General features: G+C 40.9%; 1 protein-coding gene across 6 annotated transcripts in view; it reads left to right on the top strand.

Annotated features, from left to right (window-relative positions):
* LOC134345774 (sodium/hydrogen exchanger 9B2-like) overlaps positions 1-27,403 on the top strand; it is a 180,883-nt gene that overhangs the window by 138,287 nt on the left and 15,193 nt on the right. For all 6 annotated transcript variants that reach the window (XM_063046967.1, XM_063046970.1, XM_063046968.1 and 3 more), the window contains 3 exons: positions 1,637-1,743; positions 23,405-23,554; positions 25,300-25,408. In XM_063046967.1, coding sequence (XP_062903037.1) covers positions 1,637-1,743; positions 23,405-23,554; positions 25,300-25,408 — 366 coding nt within the window. The remainder of the gene's footprint in view (positions 1-1,636; positions 1,744-23,404; positions 23,555-25,299; positions 25,409-27,403) is intronic.

Below are 27,403 nucleotides of genomic sequence, written 5' to 3'. Positions count from 1 at the left end.
TGTCCAGAAATCCACCGACCTCAATCTTGATTGTAGTCATTGACTGAACATTCACATCTGGCTGGTAAAAACACAAGGCAACCTGTGTATTGTAAACTGGATATTGCACTGAAAGGAGGAATTAGGTTTCATAGGACATAAGAAATTAATGTAGGAACAGACTGCACGGCTCATGTAATAAGATAGACTCCTCATATGATAAGATGGACTCTTAACCTTCCAATCTACCTTGTCATGGCCTTGCATCTTATTATTTGTGGGCACTGCACTTTCTCTGTAACTGTAACACTTTATTCTACATTCTGTTATTGTTTTCCTTTGTAATGCCTCAATGCACTGTTGTGATGAAATGATCTGTATGGGTGGCATATGAAGAAAGGTTTTTCACCATATCTTGGTACATTTTACAGCAATAAACCAATTTACCATCATTCCGTGAAACTGCTCCCAATTTCAATAAAACCACTGCCCAATTTTAGAACATTGAACAGTACAGCACAAAAACAGAGCATTTCAGCCACATTGACTGTACTGACCAGTGATATCAATTTATGATAACCCTACCTACCTGCACATGGTCTATACCCCTATGGCCTGCCTGTTCGTTTGTCTGTCTAATGTCTCTTAAACGTTGCTATCGTATCTGTTTATGTAAAAAAAAACACCTCAAGAATCTCCTTTAAACATCCCCTCTTACCTAAAAGCTATAGAACATTGAACATTACAGAACAGTACAGATCCTTTGTCCATGATGTTATGCTGACCTTTTAATCTACATAAGATCAATTTAACCCTCCCCTCCTACGTGCTTCTATCATCCATGTGCCTAATTAAGAGTTTCTTAAAAGTCCATAATGTATCTGGCTCGACCACCACCCCTGGCATCTCGTTCCAAACACTTAATCCTCTCTGTGTAAAATACTTAGCTCTGATATCCCCCTATACTTATCTCCAATCACCGTAAAAATATGCCCCCTCCTATTAACCACTCTGCCCCCCCCCGAGAAGTAGTCTGTAGGTGTCCACGTGATCTATGCCTCTTACCCTCTAAGTTTTGACATATTCATCCCGAGGGGGAAAAGAATTGACTGTCTATCCTGTCTATGCCTCTCATAACTTTAAATACTTATATCTGAGTATTGAGTGTAGGGTGATTATATTTTGTAATTTTCAAAATATGTTTTTTTAAAATATTGCATTTTTAATTTTAAACAGAAGGGAGAATTATTGAGCTGTCACATAGGACATTCATTAATATTTAGGGAAGAATTCCTTTTTGAAACATGACAAACTCCAAAATAAATCTAAGGCCATGCCTTGACGTATTTTTCTACTGATATTTATGAAAAATTCATTTATTTTAAATAAGCAACTGCAATGGAAATACACACAAAGTGCTGGTGGAATGCAGCAGGCCAGACAGCATCCATAGGAAGAAGCACAGTCGACATTTCGGTTTGCAAGGGAAATAGTTTATACATCACATGTTTGAAAGAATGTATAATATAATTTGTACTGTAAAACTATTGATGTAAAATTGCCAACTATGTGGCTGATTCTGCTATTAATTTTGGCATTCAAGGTATGTATAATTTAATTTGGAAGTGAATTAATTGAATTCCACTTGTTTCTTAAGGTTCAATGATTTCCAATATACTCAGGGGATTCCTTGAAGTTCTCATTGGGATGGCAGCAGGAGCTGCAATTGGATTGTTCCTTCGATATTTTCCTAGCAAAGACCAGGTAATGCAAAGTAGGATTATTATAATCCTGTAAGATAATATTACAATCATTATATAATCAAGAAATCACAACTGCTCCTATACCTTATGGTCTTATAGAAGTGGAGAAGTAGATAAATGAAGATAAATTAGGTATAGAACAGTAGTTATTTTATCTGTGTTGCTCTTAGCATAATTAAGGACTTGCAGGAGACCATAATAATGAACCAGCCATTCCTTCTTCTGTACTTGCAGAAAATGTGCTCCTGAGCACGTTGCATTATTATAACAAAAATCTGCTAACAAACTATATTATTTTAAACATTGAAGGTCTTCCTGCATCCCTCCGATAAAGACAATTAAGCAGGATCTGTAAGGTTCATGAAATAGTTTGACGCAATTTGCTTGACTTCTCTGAGGATAAAAGCTGAATAAAGAGGAGCTAGTTGTGATTTATTTGGATTTCCAAAAGGCACTTAATAAGATGACACATAGAAGGTTACTACACAATATCTTAATGTGAAAAAGTGACCGGGCCGGACTTGGTAGCTGGAATGTAACGTGAGAACATGTGAGAAGGGAGAATGTAAAAGCAAATTGTAATTTTTAAAGTGTAAGACTACAAACTGTTATGATATTATGGGGATCCTAGTACAAGTTCTGTTCCTGTGAACTGTTCATAACCTGAACATTTTGCAAGCTGCAAATCAAATTTCTACAGAGCAGAAAATGCCTGCAGTCTCTCACTAGCTGGCAAACTGCAAATTGAATCAGATAGTCTCCCAAACACTCATTCATATGTGCAGGCTGTACATACATCATGTGCTTATAAACTAAGCACGACCTGCGTACGAAGCAGCACAAAAAGGCTGGCATGTAGGTACAACAGACAATTAGGAAAGCTAATGTAATATTGGCTGTCGTTGCATGGGGCATTAAAATACGAACAGGAAGGTATTGATACAACCTTCAGGGCACTGGTAAGACAGAATCTTGACAATTCAGTCTTAAGTATATCATATTTAAGGAATGATATGTATCCACTGCAAGCAGTATAGGCAAGATTCAGTAAGTTGATTCCTGGGATAAAAGTGGATGAAAAATGATTGAGCAGGTTGGGACTATGTTCATTGGAGCTTAGCAGAATGAGAAGTGATCTTACTGGGTAGACGGTTTGGATAATTTGGATAGACAGACTCTGATTAAGAAGAGAGATCGGCCACACGAGGTTTTTATTTCTTGGAATGCAGGAGAATGAGAGATGTTTAAAATTATAAAGATATAAATAAAGTGGATAGTAACAGTCTTTTCCCCACAGTAGGGGTGACCCAAACTAGTGGGCATAGATGTGGGATAAGAGAAAAGATTTAACAGGGACCTGAGGAGCAGCTTTATCACCAGAGAGTGGTGAGTATAAGGAACAAGCTGACAGAAGTGGTTGAGGCAGGTACGATAATATCATTCAAGAAGCACTTGGATAGATACATGGAGGAGTGGCGATTAGATGGATATGGGCCAAACCCAGGATATTGGGACTAGCTGGGTGGGCACCTTGAATAGCATAGACTCATTGGGCCAAAAGCCTGTACCCATGCTGTATTGGTCTATGACTCTAATTCTGAGGTGCTTTGAATGGGTTGATTTCCTCTAGAGGGGTATCTAGAATTAGAAAATGTCAATTCCAAAATAATGGTTACCCATTTAAGGTAGAGATAAGGAGGGTTTTCTTCTGAAGGTAGAAAATCTTTGAAATTTTTCTACTGAAAGCCAGGAAGAAGATGTTTGTAGACTTACAGTGCATGAAGGTAGACAAATTCTCAGGTCCTGACTAAATGCATCTTTAGACTTCATGAGAGGCTAGAGAGGAAACTGCAGAGTTCCTTTTAGAGATATTTACTTCATCGTTAGCCACTGGTGACGCTCCTGCAAACTGGAAGATGATTAATATGTTTCCATTGTTTAAAAAGGGTAACAGGGACGAGCAAGGAAACTGGAGGCCAGTTAGGCTGACACCAGTAGTGGGGAAGTTATGGAGGGAATTCTGAGGGACTGAATCTACTGGCATCTGATTAGGAGGATACAGCATGTCTTTGTATGTGGGAAGCTGTGCTTGTTGAACCATTTAGAGTTTATTGAAGAAGTAAACAGAAAATGGGAGGTAGGGCAGTGGATATTGTTTATTTGGAATTTAGCAAGGCCTTCAACAAAGTCCTGTCTGGTAGACTGGTCCAGGGAAACCTAGTTAGGTGGATACAAAATTGACTCAGAGGTAAGAAGCAAAGGGTGCTGTTTGAAGGCTGTTACTTGTAATGGAGGCCGTTGACTAGTGCTGGTCCGCAGAGGTCGGTGTTGGGATCCTTGTTATTTGTTATTTAAATGAAGAATTTGAATGTGAGTTCACAAGACTTAATCAGTAAGTTAAATGAATCATGCAGAAGCATTATTTAAGAAGCACTTGGATAAGTCCATAGAGGAGTAAGGCTTGGAGAAATTCAGGCCAAATGCAGGAAGTTGGAACTGGATAGGTGGGCTTGTTCGGCCAAAGGGCCTGTGTCCATGCTGCATTGCTCTCACTCTATGACTGCTTCACCGCTCCTCCCTCCTTTACTCTGCATCATTACCTTTAATTTAGCTCCAACTTCTGATAAAGTGAAGGTCTTAGATTTGAAACATGGTGGACCAGGCCTACTGCCTAAAATTAATGCCCCTTTGCCTGGATCTGATGCAGAGGCCAATATCATTGATGTTCTGCATCATCAAGTCAGATATGTTTCCAGTATTTTCTGTTTTTAGTTCTGATTTTCAGCGTCTACAACATTCAGCCTTCGTAGTAAGCTTAAAGCAGGTATTATATCGTGAATGGTCTGAATCTTGCAGGAAAAATATACCCCATAAGTATCCCAGAAATTTTCCCACAAATGTAAGGGAGTGCGGATTCTCAAAATACGCAGAATGATTTATATCACTTCACTCTTTGTTATGCACACGACCACCTTGTTCAAGTCTCCTGGTTACTATTTTAAAATTATTAGAATGATAGACTTGTACTTAACAGTGAAATTATGTCTAATCATCTGGTTTGTTTATAGTGCTATTCATCCTCTAGGTCAGAATGCAAACAATTTTAACTATTCAATTTCATTCCTACAGGTAGCCAGTTAATAAAGATTTGAATGATGGTGAATTTTCATATTTTTTAGTTATTTCATTATTTCTTATTTTTTCTCTCTCACTTTCCCCCTCCCTTTCTCTCTCTATCTCTCTCTCTTCCCCCATTTCTCCTTCCCCTCTCCCCCCCCTTCTATCTCTATCTCTCTCTATCTCCTTTTGGATTTTAAATCATCCTTTTTCACCATTGTTCCCCTTTTTTATTAATTAGTAAGATTAAAGAGACTTAACAAAAGCATATACGGACAGGATAACCAACGAAGAAGTTCTGCAGAGAACAGAAACAAAACATACATTACTTAAACAAAATATTAGAAAACAGCAATCAAAATTCTTTGGACACATCATGCAAAGAGAGACATTTGAACATTTAGTTACAACTGGAAAGCTAGAAGGGAAAAGAAGCAGAGGCAGACAGAGAATGAAAATGATAGATGGAATAACATGATGGTTAGAAATAGGGGAGGCAACAACTACAATTCAGAGGGTCAGGGACCGTGATGGATGGAGAGACGTGATCACCCATGCCAAATGACAAGGCACCTGAATGATGAACAAAAGCAGAATGAGATGTCCGATGTTTCATTACTCTTGCAGAACCATTATGATCTTGTACTTTTAATATGTTGCAAGCTGATATTTGGTGTAAGGAAGTCTAACAGGTCACAAATAGATTGTTTTGTTTTATTAGCATATGTACGAAGGTACAGTGAAAAGCTTGTCTTCCTTACTGTTCATACAGATCAATTCTTTACACAGTGCATTGAGTAGTAAAGATGAAACAATAGCAGAGTTCAGAATAAAATGTAACAGCCACAGAGAAAGTGCAGTACAGGTAGGGAGTAAGGTACAACATCATAATGAGATGGATTCTGAGGTCAGCAGTCCAACCCAATGTACTAGAGATCCATTCAGTTGTCCTTAATAATGGAGTAGACGCTGTCCTTGAACCTGGTGCTACATGCTTTCGGGATTAAAACTGCTTTCTAACAAGATTCATCTCCTTGTGTTGAAAAGGATATATAAGTTTATAATGGCTCAGAATTTGCAATGACAAAAACGAAGAAGCTATCAGCTCTCACCTTCGTAATAGAGAATTTCTGATGGCATCATCTGGAGTACACATTTAATGCAAAAGCCCAAAAGTTACTAATGGTAATAGTCAATAGTGCAATCAGTGTAGATTGTCATATGTTTGTTAGGAAATTCACTTGTTGAAAAAGTATTCTAACATCATGCTTTGTTGTATGAGATAGTACATCTTTGAAAAAAGAAAAATAATATAGTATATTATGTTGTCTACATGGACATTAGCAAGCCATTTGACAAGGTCCCGCTTGGGAGATTGGTCAAGAAAGTTTAGTCACTTGGCATTCAATATGAGGTAGTAAATTGAATTAGACATTGACTTTGTGGGAGAAGCCAGAGAGTGGTGGTAGATGATTGCTTGTCTAACTGGAGACCTGTGAGTAGTGGTGTGCTGCAGGGATTGGTGCTGGGTCTGTTGTTGTTTGTCATCTTATCAATGATCTGGATGATAATGCGTTTTAACTGGATCAGCAGGTTTGTGGATGACACCAGGATTGGGGGTGTTGTGGAGAGTGAGGAAGGCTATCATGTCTTGCAGCGGGATCTGGACCAGCTTGAAAAATGGCAGATGGAATTTAATGCAAACAGTGCGAGGTGTCGCACTTCGGTAGGGCTGACCAGGGTGGCTCTTATGTAGTGAATGTTAGGACACTTAGGAGAGCGGTGGAACAAAGGGATCTGGGAATACACAATCATTAAAAGTGCAAACACAGGTAGATAGGTTCATAAAGAAAGCTTTTGTCACATTGTCCTTCATAAGTCAAGGTATTGAGTACAGGAGATGGGATGTTTTGTTGAAGTTGCATAAGACATTGGTGAGGCCTAATTCAGAGTACTGTGTGCAGTTTTGGTCACCTACCTATAGGAAAGATGTAAATAAGATTGAAAGAGTACAGAGAAAATTTAAAAGGATTTTGCTGGGACTTGAGGATCTGAGTTATCTCTCTCTCTCTGGCTATCCATCCCATAGGATGATGATGGTTCCTTTCAGTCAGTTAGTGGGGTGGTACCCCACTCCTCAGAAAGGAACATCATGTGCATGGATGGATTTTAGGTGAGTAGGGGTTGCACAGGTCCAGACCCACCCTCTCGACATCCCTTCCCGGATCCAGCGGCATGGTGGGGTCCAAGACGGCTGGGGGAAGTTCTGTTGCAGTGAATGGCCAGACCAAGCTTCGATGCAAGGGATTCTCTTTCCGAGCTTCACGGCACGTGTTTGCTAGATGGCCGTTGACCCTACGAGAGGGTTCATCCGCCCTTTAACAGGTCTTGGTTTTCATCCTGCAGGGTGTCTAGCCACCCTCCTCACCAGGCAAGCCTGGTGGGGGAGCCGGTTTAGTCGCTGACCACCCGACCATGTGACAGGTAGTCCTGGGTTACATGGTACCAGTAGCACTCAGACGAGTGACCTGACTAGAGTTGAGTTATAAGGAAAGATTGAATAGGTCAGGACTTTATTCCCTAGAATGTAGAAGATTGTGGGGAAATTTGATAAAGTTATACAAAATTGTGACAGTATAGACAGGGTAGTTTTTTTCCACTGAGGCTGGGTGGAACTAGAACTAGAGGTCTTGAGTTAAAGGTGAAAGGTAAAAAGTTTAAGGGGAAGATGAGGGGAAACTTCTTCATTCAGAGGGTCTTGAGAGTGTGGAATGAGTGCATGCTTTAAGAGAAGATTGGATAGGTACATGGATAATGGGGAAATGGACGGTTATGGTCCCAGAGCAGGTCAGTGGGAGTAGGCGGTTTAAATGGTTTTGGCAGACCATATGGACTAAAGGGCCTGTTTCTGTGCTGCACTTTTCTATGACTCTACGACTCTGTATGCAGTCTATTTCACAATTCTATGCATTATAAAATTAGATGTTAAAGTACCTATTTTAATTTACAAGTTAGTCTCAAAATTATGTTTGAGAAGTTTCTAAAAATTAGAACTTTACATTCTCTGATTTGCTGATGGTTAGAATTCTTCAGTGTGATTGAATCCTCAGCCATCTGGAAGTCATGACATTGTGAATTCCAGAGGTCATTCACAAAACTGCATGACAACAAAATGACACCAGGAAAGGGGAAGTTCATACCATAAACACAACAAAAGCTCTGAGGACAGGTTTCTTTGAGGTCAGCATGTGCACAATCCTTTTTTCATGTACTACAAAGCTCAGCTTGTTATTAACTCTATTATTTCTCATTTTCAGTGTGTGCTCTTCATTGTATTATACAACCTATAAACAACAAGGAGAGATTTTCCCTAAGTGTTGAAAGCTTTTGAATAGTTTTACATTATGTAGCTCACTAACAGTGCCTTGAGAATGATCTTCATGACTCAGTAAATGCATTGTGTACTTTCTGTCTGTTTTTTTCGAACATTGGAAACAACAGCATTCTGTGGTTTAGCTGGAATTTTGTAATAAAACAAGTGAAGGAAGGTATGTAATTATGTGATGTTGACAAATCATTTCACCTAATGGGAGTTGCCCTACATGCAAAGTAATAATTTGTGTAAGGTCTATAGCAATTTGGATCTATGCATTTTACAATAATTGATAGTCAGCAAACCAAGTACATCTGAAATAGATTAATGAATGATGATTAAATTGCATTGACGCCTAATGTCTCATAAATGTTTTAGAGATTCTGTTGTAATCACGTTGGCACAGAGTGGAAAGTGTGTGCTTGCAATCCGCCTGCCAGTGGGTCACACTACACTAAGGATCATTCAGCTAATGACTTGAAGCATTTCCAGATCCAAGCAACAGAAAACAACAAAAGCATCCTGTTATAAGTTAGAGGCAAAGAGTCAGACAACATAGAAACCGGCCCTTCAGCCTGCCAATTTTAAGCAGAGCATCAAACACTCATTTGTACTGAGCAAAGAACATAAAACAGTACAACACAAGAACAGGCCCTTTGTCCAATGTTGTGCCAAACTACTTAAACTAATAAACCTAGTAATAGGGGACTCTGTAGTTAGGGGGACGGATAGGCGATTCTGTGGATGCGAAGAAGAAAGACGGATGGTAGATTGCTTCCCAGGTGCCAGGGCCTGTGATGTTTCTGAACATGTCCACAATATCCTGAAAAGGGAGGGTGAATAGGCGGGAGGAGAAGATGGCGGCGCGCCTGCGTGTGCGCAGCCCTCCGGTGAAAAATGATATTGTATCTGTTAAATAGGGGCCGTGGACAATTCTGATTTGATGGAGAATGGACATGAAAGCACAGAGGAACACCTGGAGAAATTTCTGGAACGCCCGTTCGCTGCTATTGTTACTACGCGGTTGGGAATCTTTCGGAGGGTAGGCCTCAAAATCCCCGGCCTTGCCTGCTTTTGGCGACCGAGAAGGAGGTCGAATCATTCGGACAGAGATGGCGCTTAGTACTCGGTATCGGAGAGCTGATCAGAGCTCGAAGTTTTCGGATGACTCAGAGTCAGATTGTGGCTGGCATGGCAGGGAGAGATTTTCTTCCTTCTCCCGTCTGTGTGAGATGTGGGACATTTGAGAAACTTTGAACTTTACTGTGCTCATGGACTTCTTCATCAAGTTATGGTATTGTTGCACTGTTGTAACTATATGTTATAATTATGTGGTTTTGTCAGTTTTTTCAGTCTTGGTCTGTCCTGTGTTTTGTGATATCACACCGGAGGAAATAATGTATCATAAATGACAATATAAGAGGACTACGTGTCATCATAATCTAAAAATAGCCAGAAGTTGTGGTACATATTGGTATCAACAACATAGCTAGAACAAGGGAGGAGGTCCTGAAAACAGAATACAGGGAGTTAGGATGGAAGCTGTGAAACAGGACGTCAAGTAATCTTGAGCTTGCTGCCTGTGCCATGTGACCGAAGACAGGAACAGAATGAGGTGGCAGATAAATTTCTGGCTGAAGAATTGGAGCAGGGGGAAGGGATTCATATTTCTGGATAATTAGGACCTCTTCTGGGGTAGGTGTGACCTGTACAAAAAGGATGGATTGCACTTAAATTCGCGGGGGGCCAATATTGTTGCAGGCAGTTTTATTAGAGCTGTTGGGAGTAGTTTAAACTAATATGGAAGGGGGGGTGGCAAAAGTGAGTGGGGTTTAATGATTAGAAAGCTTTTAAAATCCAACAAAAGGCAACTTAAAAAGATATAAGAAGGGAAAAGATGAAATATGAGGGCAAACTAGCCAATAATATAAAGCAGGATACCAAAAGTTTTTTCAGTTATATAAAGGGTGGAGGTGAGAGTTGATATTGGACCATTAGAAAATGATGCTGGTGAGGTAGTAATGGGGGACAGAGAAATAGCAGATGAACCTAATGAGTACTTTGCATCAGTCTTCACTGTAGAAGACACTAGCAGTGTGCCAGAGGTCTGTGAGTGTCGGGGAGCAGGAGTGAGTGCCATTGCTATTACAAAGGAAAAATGCTAGGTAAACTCAAAGATCTTAAGGTGGTTAAGTCACCTGGACCAGATGGACTACATCTCAGAGTCCTGAGAGAGGTTGCTGAAGAGATCATGGATGCATTGATCATGATCTTTCAAGAATCATTTGATTCTAGCATGGTCTCGGAGGACTGGGTAATTACAAATGTTACTCCACTCTTTAAAGGGAGGAAGGCAAAAGAAATTAAATGATAGTCCAGTTGGCCTAACCTCAGTGGTTGGGAAAGTGCTGGAGTCTTTATTAAGGATGAAGTTTTGCGGTACTTTGACTAATGATAAAATAAGTCAAAATCAGCATGGTTTCTGTAAAGGGAAATCGTGCCTGACAAAAATGTTAGAGTTCTTCAAGGAAGTAACAAGCAGGGTGGACAAAGCAGAGGTAGTGGATATCATTTACTTGGATTTTCAGAGGGTATTGATAAGGTGCCACACATAAGGCCGTTTAACAAGTTAAAATCCTATGGTGTCACAGGAAAGGTACTGGCATGGATAGAGGAATAGCTGACAGGCAGGAGGCAGTGAGTGGGAATAAAGGGGGCCTTTTCTGGTTGGTTGCCAGTGACTAGTGGTGTTCCTCAAGGGTCAGTACTAGGACCGCTACTTTTCACATTTTTTGTCAGTGATTTAGATGATGGAATTGATGGCTTTGTGGCAAAGTTTGCAGATGATACAAAGATAGGTGGAGGGGTAGGTAGCGCTGAGGAGGCAATGTAATTGCAGGTGGACTTAGATAAAATGGAAAAATGAGCAGAAAAGTGGCAGATGAAATGCAGTGTTGTCAAATGTATGACAATACATTTTGGTAAAAGGAACAACAGTGCCGACTTTTATCTAAATGGGGAGAAAATTCAAACATCAGAAGTGCAGAAAGCCTTAGGAGTTCTTGTGTAAGACTCCCAGAAGATTGATTTATAGGTTGAGTCTGGGGTAAAGAAGGCAAATGCAATGTTGGCATTTATTTCAAGGGGAATCTATATACTACTAAAACTCTCATGCCCTGTTTGTCTCTTTGTGACTTCCAATTAGCGCCAACGGTGCATTACAGCGGCACTATTTTTGGCTAAATCGACTTAAAATGCACTACCTTACAGAATGCAGGCAAAGTTCAGGGTTATATATTCGTATAAAATTACTCACTTGCCAAAATCAACAGCCCCGCTTTCACCCAAGAGCCGGTGTCAGCCATGATGGAAACCGTGACGTGACACTACGACACATGCGCACGGCCAGCCTCAGAAGCAACTCACGATGCTCACAGCAACGACACCAACCGGAGCAAAAGGGCACTTTTTTGAGCAGTCACTTTCTGCTAATCACCATCAGCATGTGCAGGATTGGGACAGATCAAACTGCCACCCATCAATAAGAGATAATTAAATCTTATTGTAATGACGTACTTCGAGACACCCATAAAACCCTTTGCTGCAGTCAAAGGACAGCGGTAACTATATCACGTCCATTTAGGAGAGCGCCAACCACATCATCAAGAATAATCAGCATCCTGGAGGCTTTGGTGTTACTGCTTCGTATCTTCTATCCAGCATTAGTGTGTAAAAAAAATATGGTCAGCCTAATTATGCCACTTGGAAAGAGAAGGGGGACATTATGGTCAAGAGATGACACCAAACATCGTCGGGAAGCGGCAAGGAGAGGGAGAGAACAAGAATCGGATGAGGCCAGGGCTGCACGACTCCAGGATCAAAGAGTCAGGACAAAAGTGGTGAGAGAAGAGACAGAGGAGGAGAGGCATGCACATCTCCAGAATGACAACAACTAGCATAGAAGGAGGAGAGACAAAGAGACAAAGGAGCTGAGAAATGCATGTCTCCAGGATCAGAGACAAAGAACAAACAGCAGAAGGGATGAAGAGATGGGGGATGAAAGGGCTGCATGTCTCCAGAATGACAAAAACAGGCACAGGAAGAGAAGAGAGGGAGAGACAAAGAAGCAGAGAAATGCACATCTCCAAGATCAGAGACAAAGAATAAACAGCAGAAGAGATGAAGAGACAACAGATGAAAGGACTGCACGTCTCCAGAGTGACAACGAGAGGCACGAGGGTGGCAGATCAACCAGAAATGATGCCATCAAAAGTGTCCTTCATTAAACGAGGAGGAGCTATATTTGCTTTGCTACGCGTCGTTCTTCTTTAATAAACTGAGGTTTTCTTCTTCAATTTCCAAAGCAAAGCGATACCAATAGCATTCAGGAAAATTTAATGTTCATTCTGGTCACACCAGACTGCACTACCCTTCTCTCAAAGGGTGCCCCAACGGGTCACCCCATTGTCTAGTAGAATATAAAAGCAAGGAGATAATGCTGAGACTTTATAAGACTCTAGTCAGGCTGCACTTGGAGTATTGTCAACAGATTTGGGCCCCATTTCTCAGAAAGGATGTGTTGTCATTAGAGAGAGTACAGAGGAGGCTCACGAGGATGATTCTGGGAATGAAGGGGTTAATATATGAGTAGCGTTTGGCAGCTTTGGGCCTGTACTCACTGGAATTTAGAAGAGTGTGGGGTGGGGGTGGGGGGTCTCATTGAAACCTACTAAATGTTGAAAGGACTAGATAAGGTGGTTGTAGAAGGGATGTTTTCTATGGTGAGGGTATCCAGAACTAGAGGGCACAGCCTCAAAATTGAGGGGTGACTTTTTAGAACAGAGATGAGGATTTTTTTTTTTTTAGCCAGAGAGTAGTGAATCTGTGGAATGTTCTGCCAAAGACAGCTGTGGAGGCCAAGTCCATGAGTATATTTAAAGCAGAAGTTGATAGTTTCTTGATTGATCAGAGCATCAAAGGATATTGTGAGAAGGCAGGTGAATGGGAGTGGGATCCGGGATCGGCCATGATGAAATGGTGAAGCAGACTCAATGGGCTGAATGGCCTAATTCTACTCCTATGTCTTATGGTCGTATGGAAACATCGACTATTTATTCTTTTCCGTTGATGCTGCCTGGCCTGCTGAGTTCCTCCAACATTTTGAGTGTGTACCTTCAAGACATTTTTTCATTGGGAGTGAATGTTTTGCAACACTTTTCTGTTCATTATTGATATGCTAGCCACTGAATGATCAGAAGCATGAGACCTTGATATGTTCAAGCTCAGGTTTAATTATCATTCAACCATACATAAATATAGCCAAACAAAACAGTGTTCCTGTGGGGCCAAAATGCAAAACACATTAGCAACACCACATAGCACAAATAGCACATATGGTTAAGATTTCAGAAAAACATAGTCACAAAGAAAATATATAATATAGCCCAAGTCCTTGAATGGCATGACTGTAGATTGTCCTGGTCCAGCTTGTTCTTCTAATGAACAAACACTGGAGAGCAGCACCAAGCAAACATAGAAGAGTTGCACTGAGTGAACACTGGGGGCAGCACTGACAGGACGGGCCAGCCCCTAGCCCTGCATGATGCTAGAATGCTCAGCAGAGGCTCCTACTCTCTCCCCCGGCCAGCTGCAAAAGGCCGCTGTGTCCAAGACGACCCTGCGGCCGAGGCCTAGTCCTTGCCACAGTAAAGACAACACAGCAGCCCTGCCATTGGTCTCACCAATGAACAGAGTTGCAATATTCTATGTTAACAAGTCCAACGGGGTCTTGTAATCCAATAAAAATGTCCAAGATATTCACTCGCTCCATTTGTTGGATCATGCACCACCTCAGCACAAGAGTACGCAGCAAGTCCAGGCGACAACTCAACAATGATACAAAATAAGTCTAGCTCCATGCAACACACACAATATGCTGGAGGAGCTCAGCAGGCCAGGTATCATCTGTGGAAAAAAAGTACAGTCGACATTTCAGGCTGAAACCCTTTGGCAGGACTGGAGAAAAAAAGCTGAGGAGTAGATTTGAAAGGTGGGGGAGGGGAGAGAGAAAAGCCCAACTGATAGGTGAAACTTGGAGGGGGAGGGATGAAGCAAAGAGCTAGGAAGTTGATTGGTGAAAGAGACAGAAGGCCGTGGAAGAAAGAAAAAAAGTTGGGGGAGGAGCACCATAGGGAGGCAATGGGCGGACAAGGAGATAACATAGGAGAGGGACAAGGGGATGGGAAATGGTGAAGGGGAGGGGGCATTACTGGAAGTTTGAGAAATTGATGTTCATGCCATCAGGTTGGAGGCTACCCAAATGGAATATAAGGTGTTGTTGCTCCAACCTAAGTGTGGCTTTATCCCAACAGTGGAGGAGGCCATCGATGGATAGATCAGAATGGAAATGGGAAGTGGAATTAAAATGGGTGATCACTAGGAGATTCTGCTTGTGCTGGCAGATGGAGTGTAGATGCTCGGCAAAGTAGTCTCCCATTCTATGTTGGGTCTCACCAATATACAAGAGGCCACACTGGGAGCACCGAACACTGTATATCACCCTAACAGACTCACAGGAGAAGTGTCGCCTCACCTGGAAGGACTGCTTGCGCCCCTGAATAGTAGTGAGGGAGGAGGTGTAGGGGGCAGGTGTAGCACTTGTTCCACATACAAGGGTAAGTGCCAGGAGGGAGCCCAGTGGGGAGAGACAAATGGACAAGTGAGTTGCGTAGGGAGCATCCCTGCGGAAAGCAGAAAGTTGGCGGGGGGGGGGGGATGTGTTTGCTGGTGGGATCCAGTTGGAGATGGTGGAAGTTTCAGAGAATTATGTTCTAGACGTGGAGGCTGGTGTGGTGGTAGGTGAGGACATGAGGAACTCTATCCCTGGTGGCATGGCGGGAGGATGGGGTAAGAGCAGACATGCATGAAATGGAAGAGATGTGGTTGAGGGCAGCGTTGATGGTGGAGGAAAGGAAGCCCCTTTCTTTGAAAAAGGAAGACATTTCCTTTGTTCTAGAATAAAAAGCCTCACCCTGAGAGCAGATGTGATGAAGATGGAGGAATTGAGAGAAGGATGCGGCAGAGATGGAGGAATTGAGAGAAGGGATGTGACGGAGACGGAGGAATTGAGAGAAGGATACGGCGGAGAGGGAGGAATTGAGAGAAGTATGCAGCCGAGAGGGAGGAATTGAGAGAAGGGATGTGGCGGAGATGGAAGAATTGAGAGAAGGATGCAGCAGAGACGGAGGAATTGAGAAAAGTCCAGTTCCATTACTATCAAGCAACTCGTTGATGGGATAGTTCTGCAGTACTTGATGTTCTTAATATCCAGCAGTGATTTGTGATCACAAAAAAGACCTAGAAGTCAAACAAGTGCACCTTTGGACCCCAAGTGGCCGCCGCATCTGAGTGCGCCGCCATCCTACCAGAAGGTGTAACGGATTATCAAACTGAAGATAACAGCGGCTGGATTTTCCTTTCACTCTGCCTGTGCTTCTCTTGTTTCAGATGATTCCATTGAGCAGAATTTGCCAGTTCAGCTCTGGGCTTCAATTGCTGTATCATATGGAAATGATGATTCAGAATTAGCCCAGAAGTGATCTGTCAATGCAAACCTGACATTAATAACAGGTAAAATGCCGAAAGATTTGGATAGGGATGTGATGTAGGATTGTTTGAATCAAAGAGATCATATCAGGTACAGCCAACTTAACTTCCAAAAGGAGATTGAGAGTGCATTTTGTGAAGACGCTCCAGGACAATGGATCGGGATTCAGAAGGTCACACACTATTTGCCTATGTTTGGCCAATATATCTGAGGGTGCTCCTTAAATGCTGCATGACCATTTCCTCCAATGCCTTTTGCGTTGCTCCAGATTCTGCTATTTGTTGTCGATTGTGTCTCCTGGTCAACCTTGAGATTCAGAAAACTTTCAATGATGTTTTCGAATGACTCTAACAACAAGTTAAAACCAGTCCTGACGAAGGGTCTCGGCCTGAAACGTCGACTGCGCCTCTTCCTATAGATGCTGCTTGGCCTGCTGCGTTCACCAGCAACTTTGATGTATGTTGCTTGAATTTCCAGCATCTGCAGAATTCCTGTTGTTTGAAGTTAAAACCTATTCCACTTGGGAGTAATCTGCTGCACAAAGTTGAGTATTGAATGATAGCCTGCAGGCAAAAACTGCTTATTAATGGATTTGGACACAGGCAGCAGTGATTGTTCATAGCTATTGGTACTGGGACACTTGTCATCTACTATTTGTGTTCTAAGAAATCAATCAAGTTTGTAAATAAACTAAGATATGGATGAAAGTCAGGATTTTGAAAGATGTTCAACCATCAGAGACAAATCTAGATGAATTATGAGATTGATCTGAGATCTGGGAAGTGGCTTTTAAATTGAAAAAGTTGCAGGGTGAAAGGTGCCTAATCTTCAGTGACAATAATGAAAGCCAGTGTTGAGAAAGATCTGGTAGTATTCTTGCATCTTTGTCCAGTGTCACATCAAGTTTGTTAAACAACAGTTAAACCAAAAAGGCTAGAGGTGGTTTCACTGAAACACAACACCTTTCTTGTTCTCATTTAATTTTAGTTTCTTCAAGGCTGGTGATACTGTAATTTCTAGAACAGGCATAGAGAAAAGCTGCAAGGTTAATTCCCAATGTAACATTTTATTTACATACCTATGTTTTCTAACCTCAAACCTTAATTATATTATGTGTAAGAATTTACATCCATGTTGAACAAAGGTGAACTTACTAAGACCAGATTTTATCATTTTGTCAGAATCAGGTTTATTATCCCCGAAATGTGTTGTGAAATTATTTTACTAATGAAATAGTTGTCTATCTTCTGCCTAACTTAGCTTTCTGCAGTAACTCTGTTATTATTCAAACTAGCACTGACATTCATAAACAGCATAATGAGCACATGAATGATCATTATATATGTTATCATCATCATTGGGTGCCATGCCCAGTTTGAGATTTGACTGCAATGGCTCACCATTCCTGTTTCGGGTCAAGTGGATCAATTCATTGGTATTCATTTCCAGTTCTCTGGCTGCTGTCTCCGTCATCATTTGTCTTTGCCTTCCTCTTACTTTCTTCCCTTCAATCTTTGCCATAATTACCATGCATTCTAACTCCTCTTTCCTAATCACATGTCCAATGAAGTCACGTTGCCTTTTCATGATCTCATACATTATTTCTCTTTTTGTGTTTGCTCTGTTCATGACATCCTCATTAGATATTTGTTTGGTCCATGATATTCTTTGCACCCTCCTCAAAGACCACATCTCTGCTGCTTTGATTCGTTTCCTCATGGAAAATTGATATAGTCCAACGATAGATATTGTCCAACATTCTGAGCCATATAACATAACTGGATAAACGTAACATTTCAGTACTCTGAGGCGGGTTGTCATGCCTAGTTCAATGTTGGTCAGTATATTCTTCATTCTGGTAAAGATGTCTTTTGCCATCCCTATTCTTCTTTTGATGTCCATTTGCACCTGCCATCTGATATCACCCAGCTTCCTAAATATCAAAAATTCTGTACTTGTTTTATGTCTTGCCCGTTTATTTTCACCCTGCAGATAGGATTCTCCTTCTTTTTCTTTCCGTACTTGGTTAGCAGTGGCAGGATAGGTCTGAGTCAGCATGGATTTACGAAGGGGAAGTGATGCTTGACTAATCTTCTGGAATTTTTTGAGAATGTGACTATGAAAATGGACATGGGAAAGTCAGTGGATGTAGTGTACCTGGACTTTCAAAAAGCCTTTGATAAGGTCCCTCATAGGAGGTTAGTGTGCAAAATTAGAGCAAATGGTATTGGGGGGTAGGGTACTGACATGGATAGAAAATTAGTTGGCAGACAGGAAACAAAGAGTAGGGATTAATGGGTCCTTTTCAGAATGGCAGGCAGTGACCAGAGGGGTACCGCAAGGCTCGGTGCTGGGACCGCAGCTATTTACAATATACATTAATGATTTAGATGAAGGGATTAAAAGTAACATTAGCAAATTTGCAGATGACACAAAGTTGGGTGGCAGTGTGAAATGTGAGAAGGATGTTATAAGAATGCAGGGTGACTTGGACAGATTGGGTGAGTGGGCAGATGCATGGCAGATGCAGTTTAATGTGGATAAGTGTGAGGTTATCCACTTTGCTGGCAAGAACAGGAAGGCAGATTACTATCTGAATGGTGTCAAGTTAGGAAAAGGGGAAGTACAACGAGATCTAGGTGTCCTTGTTCATCAGTCACTGAAAGTAAGCATGCAGGTACAGCAGGCAGTGAAGAAAGCTAATGGCATGCTGGCATTCATAACAAGGGGAATTGAGTATAGGAGCAAAGAGGTCCTTCTGCAGTTGTACAGGGCCCTGGTGAGACCACATCTGGAGTATTGTGTGCAGTTTTGGTCTCCAAATTTGAGGAAGGACATTCTAGCTATTGAGGGAGTGCAGCATAGGTTCAAGAGGTTAATTCTCGGGATGGCGGGACTGTCATATGTTGAAAGATTGGAGCGACTAGGGTTGTATACACTGGAATTCAGAAGGATGAGAGGGGATCTAATTCTAACATATAAGATTATTAAGGGATTGGACACGCTAGAGGCAGGAAACATGTTCCCAATGTTGGGGGGAATCCAGAACCGGAGGCCACAGTTTAAGAATGAGGGGTAGACCATTTAGAACGGAGTTGAGGAAAAACTTTTTTACACAGAAGGTTGTGGTTCTGTGGAATGCTCTGCCTCAGAAGGCAGTGGAGGCCAATTCTCTGGATTCTTTCAAGAAAGAGTTAGATAGAGCTCTTAAAGATAGTGGAGTGAAGGGATATGGGGAGAAGGCAGGAAAAGGGTACTGATTATGGATGATCAGCCATGATCACAGTGAATGGTGGTGCTGCCTCGAAGGACTGAATGGCCTTCTCCGGCACCTATTGTCTATTGTCTGTTGTACTTGCAATTAGCACAGTGTCATCCACATATCTAAAATTATTGATGTTTTCACCGCCAACTTTGATTCCCAAGATGTCTCTTATTTTGTGTATGTGTGTATATATATATATATTATCATATATATACAAAATAATAATAGGAATAAAAGCTGTAGGATTCTTAACCACTACCTGAGCCTTGAAATGAGACTGCTGCCATGAAATTACTATGACTAACATAGAGTCATAGAGTAATATAGCACAGTAACAGGTCCTTCTGCCCACCTGGGCCACGAAGACCAAGATTCCCATCTAAGTTAGTCCCACTTGCCTAAGTTTGGCCCATACCTTTATAAGCCTTTCCTATCCTTTTAAATTTAGAACAACACACACAAAATGCTGGAAGAATTCAGCAAGCCAGACAACATTTTTGGAGAGGAATAACTGGTCATCATTTTGGCCCAAAACCTGTCATCAGGACTAGAAAGGAAGGGGGCAGAAGCTAGAATAAGAAGGTGGGAGGAGGGGAGGAAGTGCAAGCTAGCAGGTGATAGGTGAGACCAGGTGAGGGGGAAGATGGGTGGGGAGGGGGGGGAATGAAGAAAGAAGCTTGGAGGTGATAGGTAGAAGAGGTAAAGGGCAGAAGGAAAAGTAATTGAATAGGAGAGTACAGTAGACCATGAAAGAGAGGGAAGGAGGAGGGGCACTAGAAGGAAGGGATGGGTAAGTGAGGAGGGAAGGAGGGGGAGAAATTACCTGAAGGTGGAGAAGTAGATGCTTATGGCATTAGGTTGGAGGTTGTCCAGATGGAATATGAGTGTATTGCTTCTCCAACCTGAGTTTGGCCTCATCATGGCAATAGAGGAAGTAATGTGCAGACATATCAGAATGGGAATGCAAAGTCAAATTGAAATGGGTAGTCACTGACAGATCCTATATTTTGTGGCAGATAGAGCAAAGCTACTCAATACTCATCTTCTTATTCTGGCTTCTGCCCCTTCCTTTCCAGTCTTGATGAAGGATCTCGCCCCAAAACATTGACTATTCCACTCCATAGATGCTGTCTGACTTGCTGAGTTCCTCCAACATTTTGTGTGTGTTGTTCAAGATTTCCAACATCTGCAAAATCTGTTGTGATAACCTATTATAATTATTTTAATTTATCTGCCGCAACCACTTCCCTTGGCAGTTCATACCATATACTGACCACTCTAGGTGAAAAGGTTGCCCCTCAGGTTCTATTTATTCTCTCCTTTTGCACCTTAAATGTTTATCCACTGGTTTTTAATTCTCCATCCCTATCTATTTATGCTACCCATAATTTTATACATCTCTATAAGTTCACCCTTCATTCTCCTATGCCCCAATAATAAAAGTCCCATTCTCCTCAAACTCTCTCCCTACTTTAGTCCCTCAAGCCCCAGCAACATCCTTGTAAATCTCCTTTGCACTCTTTCCAGCTTAATGGTATTTTTCCTATAGTATAGTGACTAAAACTGAACACAATATTCCAAATGCAGCCTCACCAATGTCCTGTACAACTGCAACATGACAGCACAACATAGCATCTCAACTCAGTGCCCTTACGAATGAAGATCAGTGCGCCAAACGCCACCTTCACCACTCTGTCTTCGTGCAATGCTTCTTTCAGGGCACATTGTACTTGTGCACCTAGGCCCCTATCTTCTAAAACACTCCCAGGGCACTACCATTTTCTTTGAAAGCTCTACTATTATTTGTCCTGTAAAAATGCAATATCTTGAACTTACTTGAATTAAACCTCATTTGCCATTCCTCTGCCCACTAACCTAGCTGGTCAGGATCCCTCTGTTAATCCTGATAACTATATTCACCATATGATAAACAACCGCACCTATTTTAGTGTCATCTGCAAAGGTAGATGAAATGCCATTTGTTATTAATGTGGACCTGGGAACTTGTCTAGACTGTACAATTTATATTAGTATTCATGCCAACGGTAACTATCAGCAAGAAAATAATAGTATGCTTCAGATGATTAAGTTTCATACAATGTCATTAATACTGAGAAGAATATTTTAGATAGAAAAACTGGATGAAAATACGGCTGTTATCTAGATTCATAAAGCTGTACAGCTCAGAAACAGATGTTTCAGCCCAATTCATCCAGTTTGAATAATATTGTTAAAAGTGTGTAAGAAAACACTTCAAAAGTGAAATCTGGTAGATGCTGAAAATCTGAAAAAAAAAACACAAAATGCTTTGAATACTTAACAGGATATTACAACATTTTTGTGAGAAGAAAAAAGTTAATATCATCACTTTAATACTCCATCTTACCTCTATAGGGATCTCATTGACTTTGGCCTCCAACATTGTTCCAGCAAAGTTCAACATAAGTTTGTGAAGCAGTGCCTCATCTTTTAATTTGCTGCATTGCAGCCTTCAGCATTCATTGTAAAATTATTGAATTAATATAAATTAAACTTTCCAGAATTACATCTCATATCCAACATGCTTTTCTTTCTTTTCTCTCTTCTGGTATTTCAGATTTAATTTGCCTTCCACACCGCAACAAACGTACCATTATCAACATCTTTATGATAATATTATTTAACCTGTCTGGCTCTCCACACTGTCATGATATTTTATTTTTCCCTCTTCATTTCTCCCTATTTCCACTACAATCTCAAACTTGCCTTATTTCTAACTTTTCCTATTTATGATGACAGGTCTTCAACCTGAAAGGTTATCCTTGTTTCTCATTCCCATCAACAATGCCTGAACAAATGAGTATTTATAACATTTTTGTTTTTATTTTTAAAAAATCTAGTGGTTATTCTTGAAGTTTTCTTAAACAAATATTACCATGATATGGAAAGTAGTGAGGATCTTTGAGAAGGATATTAAATTATCAAGTAGCCCAATGGAAATTATTCCAGTCATATGAAATATATCAGACAGAATATTAGAGACTATTGCAGTACTGGAAGTTAAATGTCTGAAGCACAGGAATCCATATTTGTGACTCCCATAATACTGAGAGCAGCACACATTTGCAAGTTGACTTTATCTAACATAAAATATACACACATAAAAGGCACCACTTCAATTCTAGAGTATTTGTGTACTACTTTAGACAGTGAAATATTTAAGGATCCTACATAACTACAAATACACTCAAAAACTTCTATAGATGTACTATGGAGAGCATTCTGACAGGCTGCATCACTGTCTGGTGTGGGGGGTGGGGGCTACTGCACAGGACTGAAAGAAGCTGCAGAGGGTTGTAAACTTAGTCGGTTCCATCTTGGGTACTAGCCTACAAAGTACCCAGGACATCTTCAAGGAGCGGTGTCTCAGGAAGGCAGCATCCATTATTAAGGGCACCCAGCACCCAGGGCATGCCCTTTTCTCACTGTTACCATCAGGTAGGAGGTACGGAAGCCTGAAGGCACACACTCAACGATTCAGCAATGGCTTCTTCCCCTGTGCCATCCGATTCCAAAAGGAACATTGAAACGTGAACACTACCTCACTTTGTTAATATATATATATCTGTTTTTGCACAATTTTAATCTATTCAGTATACATATATTTTATTTATTTATTTATTATTGTTTTTCTTCTTCTATATTACATATTGCATTGAACTGCTTCTGCTAAGTTAACAAATTTCACAACACATGCCAGTGATTATAAACCTGATTCTGATTCTAACTGCAAGAATATAACCTAAACAATTTAAGCAACACACATAAAAGTTGCTGGTGAATGCAGCAGGCCAGGCAGCATCTCTAGGAAGAGGTGCAGTCGACGTTTCAGGCCGAGATCCTTCGTCAGGACTAACTGAAGGAAGAGTGAGTAAGGGATTTGAAAGTTGGAGGGGGAGATCCAAAATGATAGGAGAAGACAGGAGGGGGAGGGATGGAGCCAAGAGCTGGACAGGTGATAGGCAAAAGGGATATGAGAGGATCATGGGACGGGAGGCCTCGGGAGAAAGAAAGGGGGAGGGGGGAAGCCCAGAGGATGGGCAAGGGGTATAGTGAGAGGGACGGAGGGAGAAAAAGGAGGGAGAGAGAGAGAAATATATATATATATATATATATATATATATATAAAATAAATAAATTTAATTTTAGGTTCAAGACAACTTTTTATTTACTGTTTTCCACAGCAACAATATGAGCATTGTTGTTTACTCATACTCTAATACAAAAGCAAAAATTTGATCTAACTTTATCTTCCTTTGCAGGAAGATCTGGTGATGAAACGCTCCTACCTCCTCCTGGGCTTGGCTGTGTTTGCTATTTTTGCTACAGGCCTCTTCGGGTTCCCTGGTTCTGGAGGACTCTGCACCATTGTCATGGCTTTTCTTGCTGGAGTTGGATGGGTTGACGGCAAGGTAGTGTAACAAGAGACAAATTCAATGTAATGGAAGCAGGTGGTTTGATTAGTTGAATAATTTTCAAATAAAGAATTAACAAGTGGCTTTGCATCTGCCATAATTATTATTTGTTAACTGAAATCTTACAGTTGCTGTGAAGTATTAAGCATATTGTAACATAGAATGTAATGACTGCATATGTTTAAAAATTACAACAAATTACTCAAATAACATACACTTTCCCATTGGTGGGACCTCAACACTTCATTATTGTAGATCTAACTTCAAAATGGAATCTTTCATTATGCATTAATGTGAATTTGGAGAACTTTAGAGCAAAACTGCCAGAAATATACTGTTGGTTATAATTGGTTATATGATTCAATGTAGAATACACACTGTATTACTGAATCTCAATTTATTACTTTAAGGCAGCACTGGGAAAATACTGTGTAACCCTCAGGCTCGGCTGGCACATGTTCGTCTAGGGGAAGACAAATTCTGCTCCCCCCCCCAAACTGAGAAATCTCATTTGTGTGGATGCTGCGTGATGTGTTGCCTGGTTACAAATCTGCACCACAAAATATTAGACAGTACATCGTATGCAATTAACTGATTGAACTTTATAAAATCTTAATCTAAATTTAGGGTTAGTAAAGAAAAGAAAAAGAAAAAGGGTCCATGTTAAGAGAAAAGTCAAAAGTGCACGTTGGAGCTCACAAATTCGGCCATTCATCAACCATTGACCTCCTCCGAGCGTCGCCAACCTTTGGACCCTCGCTCCTGGTCCACTCCATCCGGTGGTCTACCAGCTGTCTCCACACGCGTCTTCCTTCTTCTCCTCTCGCCAACCAAAGACTGTGAAAATCTCTCTTCCAGACTCACAAGAAACAACAACAGCATTCCAGACCCCATTATCTCTAATCATAACCCAAACATTGCTGCTACAGAGAAACCATTACCTTAGCAGTGAAACATTACAGAGAGGCCATTACATTAGCAGTGCAACCTTACAGTGTGCTACAACTGGACTGTCAATCCATCATTTATTATAGCCATTAGCAAATTATCAATTTTTTAATGTTTGATTTCATTATCGGAAGAGCAGGGAGGTGTCTTGTCCAATATTCTTCCCTCCACTAACTCTTCTAAATTCTAGTTATTCTGAACACAAGAGATTCTGCTGGTGTTGAAAATCCAGAGCAAGACATACATTTCTTTAGCTTTCTGAGGAGGTAGAGGCATTGGTAAACTTTTCTGCCCATGGCATCTTCATGGTTGGTCCCGGACAGGCAATTGGTGATGTTCAGTCCTAGGTACTTAAAGCTCTCAACCCTCCCAACCACAACATTATTGATATACACAGGAACATGTACACCACCACCCCCGCTTCCTGAAGTCAATGTTTTGCTGACATTTAGGGAAATGTTGTTGTCATGACATAATGTCACAAAGCTCTCTACCTCCTTCGTGTACACTGACTCATTGTTATTTGAAATATGGCCCACTATGGTGGTGTTATCTGCAAACTTGTAGATGGAGTTAGAGCAGAATCTCACCACACAGTAGTGTACAGGGAGTAGAAAAGGGGGCTCGAGAGCCCTATGGGGCACCAGTGCAGATGATAATTGTAGTGGAAGTGTTAAAATCTCTGTTATGACTTCTGTTGTTTGATGTGATATTCAAAGGTGACTCAATGCCTTTTTGCTCCTGCAAATTTACAAGTGTTTGAAAAAAAATCTTTCTGCTTGCCTTTGCCATAGGGGGGAGCTGAAGCTGTCACTGCCCATGCCTGGGCCATTTTTCAACCATTCCTCTTCGGATTAATTGGAGCAGAAATATCGGTTACTTCTCTAAACCCGTATACAGTTGGTAAGAAAATTAAATATTAAAAATGGTGATTGAAATCTCATTTACTTAGTTGTTTTATAATTTAATTACACGCACTTTTACTGCTGTGTCATTTTACCACTGTACATTCAGGTTTAATATTACTGGAAATGAAAGTTTCTGCTCAGGTTAAATGTGGGGAATTAGGTTATATTTTCATTTGTGGTTCTGCCTGGTAGTTTCATGACACAGGCATGCACCAGAATTAAAATTGGGTCAATTTTGGAAGGACTTTTGGAATTTTGGAAGTATGAACTTGTATATATTTTGCACCTAGACTCATCTGTATATATCTAATATGCATGATGTTTATATAGGAGGAGTGAGTGCCCTTGCTATCCCCCATCCACTATACCTGGGTGTACTCTACCGGCCATTATTGTAAAGGCAGTAGGTGCTTCATCCATAAGGAAGAACTAAGTCAGTTTGTCCAGAAGAGAGATGGCAGTGTCAGCTCAAAGGACTTGGACCAGTGACTGTAGAATGCTGTGCATGGAACGTGAATGATATTATTTTGTGTCATTGGCTATAAAGGAATATAGATTTCCATTCTTGAGACATTATTGCAGCAGTGGATGATCTTGTTGTGATATGATGATCTTTGATTTGTTTTCTTATTTCTTTATTATTTTTGTTTTCTTCTTTCAACTGTGCACATACTGTCTGAGAACTTGCTTTGGCAAATGAATAGTTAACAATATTCCTGTCTGACAATAGGAAAACAGACTTTTTTCAGGCAATCAAAAAGAGTGAACATGCTGAAGCTGCTATGAGGATATTTGATGGCAGGCTGTTATAAGGAGCATCATCTCCAGATGACCAACACAATTTCCACCCACAAATGAATCACACTTCAAGTTTAGCCAGAAGTGTCAAATGCTAAAATATTTCTGAAATATTCAAATTTCAAAGGGAAACTAAAAGTTACAAAATATTTTTAAACATCTTTGTTTACTTAACAAGCCAATAGAAAACTTGTATTAGAAAGAATTACTTGAGCCTTCTCAAATGTTCACTTAGACGGGTGCAGAATTCTCCAACAAGACCATAAGATATAGAAGCAGAATTAGGCTATTTGGCTTATCGAGTCTGCTGCACATTTCATCGTGGGTGATCCAATTTTCCCTTCAGCCGCAATCTCCTGCCTTCTCCCCGTATCCCTTCATGTTCTGATTAATCAAGAATCTATCAACTCTGCTTTAAATATACTTAAAGACTTGGCCTCCACAGCTGCCTGTGGCAAAGAATTCCACAGATTCACCACACTCTGGCTAAAGAGTTGTTCAAGAAGTATAAAGCTATAGGCCAGGTTTTCTCACCCACCAAAGGGTTGTTTACCATCAAAGTGCTGATTGCTTTCTGGCAGTGAATCAGTGCACGTAGCTGGATTTCCGCAATTGCATCCAGGCAAATGGAAATCCCATACTTGTTGTTGGTTACAGAGGAAAATAATGGCAAGTCAACTCATTACCTGGCAAAATCTGGGCCAATGCCATATGGCTATCAGGCCACAGTTTGTCAAATATCACTGTTTCAAGTTGATAGTCTGGGTTTTTGTTGCATTTTGACATGTACCTTTCCTACTGTTATTAGTATTTAAATAATTGAAATCCTATTCCTTTTCTCCTACTTACACAAGACCATAAGATATAGAGCCCATTCGGCTCATTGAGTCTGCTCCACCATTCCATCAGGGCTGATCTATACATCATAGCCTTGACTAATCAACCTCTGCTTCAAAAATACTCAATGACTTATCGTACACAGCCATCTGTGGCTATGAATTCCACAGATTCACTACCCTCTGGCTAACTTCCCTCCATCTCTGTTTTAAATGGACATACCTTTATCCTGAGGCTATGCTACCTGGTCCTAGATGCACCCACCATAGGAAACATCCTCCCCACATCCATTCTATCTAGGCCTTTCATAGAACATAGAACAGTACAGGCCCTTTGGCCCACAATGTTTGCCAAC

This window comes from Mobula hypostoma, chromosome 4, assembly GCF_963921235.1.
Source record: "Mobula hypostoma chromosome 4, sMobHyp1.1, whole genome shotgun sequence".
In the NCBI taxonomy this organism is placed as follows: Eukaryota; Metazoa; Chordata; class Chondrichthyes; order Myliobatiformes; family Myliobatidae; genus Mobula; species Mobula hypostoma.
Note: the sequence above shows the minus strand (reverse complement) of the source record. Positions and strands in the feature narration are given on the sequence as shown.